General features: G+C 51.0%; 1 protein-coding gene across 1 annotated transcript in view; it reads right to left on the bottom strand.

Moving 5' to 3' along the window:
• Positions 1-2,103: 2,103 nt before the first annotated feature.
• GALNT17 (polypeptide N-acetylgalactosaminyltransferase 17) overlaps positions 2,104-7,746 on the bottom strand; it is a gene marked incomplete at both ends in the record, with an annotated part of 480,311 nt that continues 474,668 nt past the window's right edge. The window contains 2 exons of the mRNA XM_080703050.1: positions 2,104-2,232; positions 2,961-3,128. Of these exons, the coding sequence (XP_080559176.1) occupies positions 2,104-2,232; positions 2,961-3,128 (297 nt within the window). The remainder of the gene's footprint in view (positions 2,233-2,960; positions 3,129-7,746) is intronic.

Raw genomic sequence — 7,746 nt, 5'->3', positions numbered from 1 at the left:
TGGCCCCTTTCCAGAAGAGCCACGCCGGGGGCGGGGGTTCCTCGTCTCTCTGGCCATGTCCATCTCCACCGCAGAAGGTTGTCTTGCAGGATTTCACATTCCTATGGGCATCCCAGAGGCAGATGCTTCCTCTGCGGCCCCGTGGTCCTCAGAGGTGGGATTTTCTGGGGGCAGGAGGGGACGTGGCGGGGTGCTCTTAGCTACCTAGCTTTGTTTCACCCCAACCTGCGAGGACTTTTTTTTGTCTTTAATAAGACCAAACTCCCCAAATCAAAGGACCCTTCCACCACATCTCAAGGATTCCCTTCTAGAGGAATCCACATGCAAAGGAAATGTAATCTCAGCATTTGGGAGGCTGAGACAGGACGATTGCAGGTTTGAGGCCAGCTTCAGCAACTCAGAAAGACCTTGTTTCAAAAATAAAAATAAGCCGGGTGTGGTGGCGCACGCTTGTAATCCCCGCGCTTGGGAGACTGAGACAGGAGGATCGCGCGGGTTCAAAGTCGCCTCACTACTTAGTGAGGCTCTCAGCAACTTAGTGAGAACCTGTTTCCAAATAAAGTATAAAAAATAGGTCTGGGAGTATGGCCCAGAGGTAGGAAGCCCCTGGGTTCCACCCCCAGTACCACAATAAATAAATAAATAAATAAATAAATAAATAAATAATAAATAAATGGCTGGGGAGTGTAGCTTGGAGACAGAACTCCTCTGGGTTCAATCCTCAGTACAAAATAAAAGAGAAAAAAATAAAGAGAAGGAAGAAAAAGCGACAGCAGTAAAGGAGGCGGCACTGGGAAATGCTGAGGTGTTTATTTCAGGAGATGGGGCGAGGGGTTGATCACCAATAAGATGCCACCAAATGAGACACTGTGAACCCCACACTGGGTAGCTAGCGGGTTTGGTTCCGGGCAGGGGGCAGCAGGGACAGCAGTGGGAGGGTGGACGGGGCACCACACCAGGCGAGGCCGGGCGTGTCCTCTAGCCAGGGGGCGGGCGGCATGGGCCCCTCTCTCCTCCGCAGCCTCGACCCCGTCAAGATGAGCGATTAAGCATCAAGCCCAAGGCCACACAGCTGCATCTGCTCCAGCACACACGCACGCACACACTCAGACACACGCAGGCACACCGCCACATACCGCACACACGCTCATGCGCATGCGCACGCGTCCATATATTAACTCTGATTTATAAGTGCACCCTAACCAGAGGGCAATCGGAAAGAAATTATTACTCTTAAGAGAGGAAACAAGCGCCTTCTTCCCTGCCGGCCGGCAGAGCGTGGGGTGAAATGAGGTGAGCAGAAAGCGGTGATCAGTTCCGGCGCCCTCTGCCGGCTGCTGCAGCCCTAAGGCCGCCATGGAGGCCCCCAGCCGCTGGGCGAGCCAGGACTCGGGGTCCCCAGCGGGCAGAGCCCCTTGCAGCTGAGAGCATCCTGCAGGCTCCGCCTATTTCCAGTCCCCTAGGGACCTAGTGCCCAGGTGACCAGGACAGGAAGCATCTTTCCCTTGAGGCCATCTCAGGCAGGGTCTAGAAAATCTCAGAGCTGAAGCCCCCAAAGCTACCCTGATCAGAAGTTTGGGGACAGCGACTGCCTCGGGGAGTGAGCAGGCATCCGGGCAGAAGCGACCTCAGAGACAATGGGTCTTGGAGCCTCGCTGCCTCCTCCTCCGGGGTGGGGGTGGGGGTGCTAGGATGTGGCCGAAACCCCCATGCGATGCCCTCGTTTCCTTGAGGGCCCAGGTGAAATTCAGAAGTGGCTGATGCTGCAGAGGATGAAAAAGAGGAGAGACCCTGCCCAGCCCGGTCCTGATGCTGGGAAGGGATGCTGCTGAGATGAGGACAGCCTTGCTCCTTGGTACCAGGCCACATCTGGGGCTGCAGAAGGCATAGCTCCTAGTTTCCCAGAGGAGGGATGGGGTAAAAGGGACTTTTCCGGGGTCATGAGCCGCAGGCAGCCGGGTGCCTGAGGGGGCACAGAGTCTTCGCCTGGGGCCCCGTGCTGCCCAGCGAGCACCTGTTGGGCCCCGGCTGTCTCTCCACGCATGGCTGGTCCGAGGAACAGATGGGCTGGGTCCTGCCGGCGCCCCAGCTCCTCACCCCCATCTACTTGATGGAGTTCTTAATGGTCCATCTCTGTCCCGTGCAGCTGCGGAGGATAAGGTCGATGCCAGCCAGGCCCCGGTTCTCCACCTCCAGGCAGCGCCCCGTGCCCTTATTCATGATGGCTCCATTCTGGGAGGAGAGAGACAGACCCGGGCTTAACAACTGTATGTCTTTGCATATGCTTTTGCATGGGGGAACAAATCCCAGCAATATTCTTCCCACGGTGGAAGGGGTCAGGGGTGAGGAGGGGGCTCCTCTGGAGTCCCTAAGTCAGAACACAAACTGGAGGGAGTCAGAATGGCCCTGGGATGGGATGGGCATGGTGGTGTGTGTCTGTAACCCCAGTACTTGGGAGGCTAAGACAGGGGGATTGCAGGTTCCAGGACAGCCTCAGCAAGTAGTGAGAGTCTCATCTGCCTAGTAAGACTGTCTCAAAAAATAAATGTAAATAGGGCTGAGTGTATAGCTTAGAGGTAGAATGCCTTTGGGTTCAATCCTCAGTAACACACACACACACACACACACACACACACACACACACACACACACACGGGTCCTAGGATACTTGAGATCAGACTTTCTCAACCTCATTGACTGTGGGTACTTGGCAGATTTTAGGAAACTGCTCTGATTTCTCAGAGCCCAATCCTCTGATGTGAGGATGAGGAAAGTGTTTTCCCACAGAAATCTCTCCACCATGCCTCCCTGAATATGTCCGGGGCCCCTGGGCCTGGCTGAGGGCTGGGAGATCTGGGTTCCAGATTGTGCTTTGCTGGGGACTCTCGGGGGAGCCATTTCTTCCCCCCGCGGCCCGCGGCACCTGTGCTGGCCTCTGGTTCTGTCCGCGGAGTGCTCACCTGGATGAAGTTCCAGCGCTTGTACAGGCTGCTCTTGACTTTGTCGCAGTCGAGGAGCTGGGGCAGCCGGCTCTTGGAGTTGTCCACCAGGCAGCGGGTGTCCGGGAGGAGCGTGGTGGTCCCCAGGGCACCCAAGTGCAGGAAGCCTTCCTTGGTGTAGCGGGCGAGCTGTGGGGAGACGGGAGCGGCAGGGCAGAGGGAGTGTGGGGTGGGGGTGAGGCCAGGGAGGACGGGCAGGGGTGAGGCTCTCATGTACTGCAGCCTCACCTCTGCCTTCTGCCACCCGACACCCTCTCTCTCACAGCCCCCCATGCATCCAACTCCCGGGCCAGCCCTGATCCAGGAAGCCCTTGCGCTTGCTGAGCCTGGATACGGATCTCCCACGGCCACTTTCTGATTTTTTTTTTTCCTAAGCAAGTCTTTAATGTTTTAGAACTCTAGCCTTCAGTCCAGGGTGGGGGTGGGAGTCAGAATAGGCGAGAGGAGCCAGATATCTGATTTCTAAAGCTCGGTTCTGCTCCCACCCGGATAGGCCACCTGGAACAAACTGCTTACTTTTGAGTCTCCATTTCCTCTTCGCTTATAAATTGGGATAAATGAACTCTACCCTGTTGCCAAGGGACCGAAGAGGCAATGTACCGAGGAAGAAACTGACACTAAAGAGAATCAACCTCATAGATACTAAAGAAATAAAAACCACTTGGCATGGTGGTGCACATCTATAATCCTGGTACTTCGGAGGCTGAGATAGGAGGATTGAAGGTTTTGAGGCCAGCCTCAATAACTTAGTGAGACTCAGCTACTTAGTGAGACTGTCTCAAAATAAAATATAAAAATGGGCTGAAGGTGTAGCTCAGAGGTAGAACACCTCTGGGTTCAATCCAAAGGGGGCGGGGAATAAAGACTATTCCTATTTCTGCAACGTAGGGCTGTTACCCTCTTGCAATAGGTCTAGAGGTAGGGTAAATTACTACAGCCTTTCAAAAGGGGTATGTTTTTGCTTTTTTTTTTTTTTTTTTTTTTTGCGCTACTGGGGATGGAACCCAGGGGCATTCTACCTCCAAGCGACAGCCCCAGCCCTATTTGTTATACTTCATTTTGAAACAGGGTCTCACTGAGTTGCAAAGGGCCTCACTAAGTAGCTGAGGCTGTCGTTGAACTGCGATCCTCCTGTCTGGGATTACAAGCATGCACCACCACGCCTGGCTTTGTTTTTGCTTTTAAAATATTGTCCTCCTTTGCTATAAATCCATTTTTAGAAATCTACCCAAAGGATATAATCAGAATTGTGAACCAAAATCTGTTGTATAGGCTACTTATTGCAACATCATTTATGATTCTGAAAAGGCAGAAATATCCTAAACTTGCTTTGTATGTGTACTGAAATAAATGCTGGAGAGTGCTGTAGATTTAAAAAAAAAATGGCCACATCTTCACTTTCCCTTTTATTCCAGCGTGGCAGTATGGCCTTGCAGCAGTTTCCATCGGGAAGCCCTCTGTCTTCCTAATCTTTGAATAGCGGCCGGCCTCGTGACTCGCTTTGGCCAATGGGATGTAGCAGAAGTGAGGACGTGGCTGTTCCTAGTCTGGCCTTCAGCCTCACACACTTCCACCCGCTCTCTTGGAACCCTGACACTGCTATGGCTGTAGCCTGGGCTGACCTGCGGAAGGACGAGACACATGGCCCAGTCAAGGGCCAGTCAACCCCCAGACCAGCGGTTAAGACCAAGTTAGAACAGGCAGCCTTTCGCCAGTGTGCCACCTACTGATAGGAGATGCACAAATGAATCCAGCCAAACTTGGCTGAGCCTGGTCCAGATCACAGAACTATTAAGCTGATCTGCAGACTCAGGAGCAGTAATAAATGTACATGGTTGTTATGCAGCGTGTGCTAACTGATACAGAGATGGTGCTGCCTGGCAACCTTCCCCATGACAGGGTACCTACCAGGCAGGGGGCCTCCCCTCCCCTGTCTTCCTTCTCCCCCAAAGTTAAAAATCACAATCTGACTTTGAAAACAGTCACTCACCCATCCTTTACACTCCTGGTGGGACAAGGACTCTCTCTAATTAAGTTCATTTTCTCCCTGAAAGCAACTCACAGACCAAGTGCTCAAAACATGTTTGTGGAGGAGCAGGTTGTAATGTGGACACCATCACTGAAAAACGGAAGCCTACTGTTCTCCAGTTCATCTGTGTGTTACAGACAATAGGCACACACTCTGCTTACATCTCTCCACTTCCCACCCTGCCCCCACCTCCCTCCCACACAAGTTCGTGAGGTTGCTAATATCTTTACATATTGCTGTAGCATCATTTGACTGTTTTTGTCTCCAGTCGTCCCCCTTCTCCTCTCTTAACTCTCACCCCTAACCCTCTTCAAATATTCTCTGATCTATCTTTATATTATTGAAGGTCATTTTTGTGTGTGTGTATGTATTGGTACTAAAGATTGGATCCAGGGGCATTCTAACTCTGAACTATACTCCCAGCCCTTTTGATTTTTATATTTAGAAACAGGATCTCCCTAAGTTGTGGAGGGCCTCGCTAGGTTGCAGGGGCCTCCCAAGGATGACAGGCCTGCGCCACCATGCCCAGCTCTTTGTGCTACTTAAAATCCCTTACGTTTCCTATTTTCTCTCTAGCTTCCACGAATGAGAGAAAACAGACCACCCTCGATCCGCTGAACCTCACCAGGGTGGATACCTGCAACGCACTAATTAAGAAAGAAAAACCAGCCAGACGTGGTGGCGCACACTTGTAATCCCGATGCTTGGGAGGCTGCGACCGGAGGACTGCAATTCACAGCCAGCCTCAGCTACTTAGTGAGGCCTTCTGCAACTCACTGAGACTCTGTTTCAAAATAAAAAGAATAAAAAAATAGGGCTGGGGGTGTAGCCTGAAGGTAGGATGCCCCTGGGTTCCATCCCCAGTACCACACACACACACACACAAGCAAAAACATGGATGTGACGCCATATCTATTCCATTCAACTCCACAGGCGTGTTTTGGGGAGTCCTCTGTAAGCTGAGCCTTGCCACAGCCTTCGCAGGGTAGAGGGTGGGGCTGTGCTCCCACGGAGAAGATTGTAGTGCAGGCTGGTGGGAACAATGTGAGGCCAGCAAGAGGCCTCACGTTCCTTCCACATGTGCAAGGCGGCTGGCAATCATTAGTATAGAGCTGGTGCCTACTAGCACACACTGATGGCAAACCTTGCACCATTTCTAGCATTGCAACAGGGTATAAGTAATTGTGTATTTTTTCACGATAACTCTGAGATTAGGTTAACTTTATGATAACTCTATGATAGAGATAAGTCTATGAGATAGGTTCTATTATTGTCCATGTATATTTATGGATATATACATGTATGTATGTATACACACACACATACACACACATACACATTTGGTACTGGGGACTGACTAGGGGTATTCTACCTTTGAACTATACCCCAGCTTCCCCCTATTTTTGCTTTGAAATAGGGTTTCAATGAGTTGCTGAGGCTGACCTCGAAATTCTCCTGTTTCAGTCTCCCAAGCACTGGAATTATAGGTGTGGACCACCATGCCTGGCCATCATTCCCAGCTTCTTCTGTTTTGTGGAGCTGGGGGTTGAATCCAGAGGCATTCTACTTTAGAGTTATACCCTCAGCCCTCTTTTTTATTCTCTATTTTAAAACAGAGTCTCACTAAGTTGCAGAGGGCCTCACTAATGAGTTGCTGAGGCTGGCCATGAACCTGCAATCCTCCTGCTTCAGCCTCCCAAGTACTGGAATTATAGGTGTGCACCACCATGCCTAGTTATCATCCTCATTTTTTTCTTTTTTATGGAATTGAAAGTTGAACCCAGGGCCATTTTACTTCTGAGCTACACCCCCCCAGCCCTATTTTTAATTCTTTAGTTATTATTATTATTATTTATTTTTTTGGTGGTGGTACTGGGGTTCCTGGAAGCCCTTCTACCTCCGGGCTACACTCCCAGACCTATTTTTACATTTTTGTTTGGAAACAGGGTCTCCTAAGCCAGCGTGCACGGCTGGCTTCGAACCTGCGCGATCCTCCTGTCTCTGCCTCCCAAGCGCGGGGATTACAAGCATGCGCCACCACGCCTGGCTAATTCTTTATTTTACAACAGAGACTCACTAAGTTGCAGAGGGCCTCACTAAGTTGCTGAGGCTGACCGTGAACCTGTGATCCTCCTGTGTCAGCCTCCCAAATACTGGGATTACAAGCGTGCGCCACCATGCCCGACTCATCTCAATTTTCTAATCAAGGAAACCAAGGCATGTAGACATCTGGTCACTCAGCTTAGTTCTGGTCTGTCTGTCTCTCTCTCTCTCTCTCTCTCTCTCTCTCTCTCTCTCTCTCTCTCTCTCTCTCGGTTCCTAGACACCCAATGTCAGGTTTCCCTGGCCTGGCAACTGAGCAGCAATGGGGCCTTGTGCCAGGTTACTGGAGGATTCCTGTTTCTTCCAGAGAGCCTGGGCACTTATGCAGAAGAATGAACCAAGGAGGAAGCCGTGCTCAGGGACATAAGTGATCCTTCTCTAGTGGATGAGATTCTCTACAGGGGTTCTCATCTCTTGGTGAAAGCTACTCGGAAATACTTGGCTCTGATCCCAAAAGGGAAGCCTACCAACTCCCCTTGAACAAGTGACAGGGATCTTATTAAGTGCCCTTGAGAGAGATGCGGTTAATGTGTGTTCTACACCCAAATTAGTTCCAAATCAGAGGAATTGTTAGAGGTGAAATAGTAAGAAAATCACAAGCCCTCCCTCCCCCTC

Source organism: Muscardinus avellanarius (assembly GCF_963383645.1).
Source record: "Muscardinus avellanarius genome assembly, chromosome: 10".
Lineage (NCBI taxonomy): Eukaryota > Metazoa > Chordata > Mammalia > Rodentia > Gliridae > Muscardinus > Muscardinus avellanarius.
Note: the sequence above shows the minus strand (reverse complement) of the source record. Positions and strands in the feature narration are given on the sequence as shown.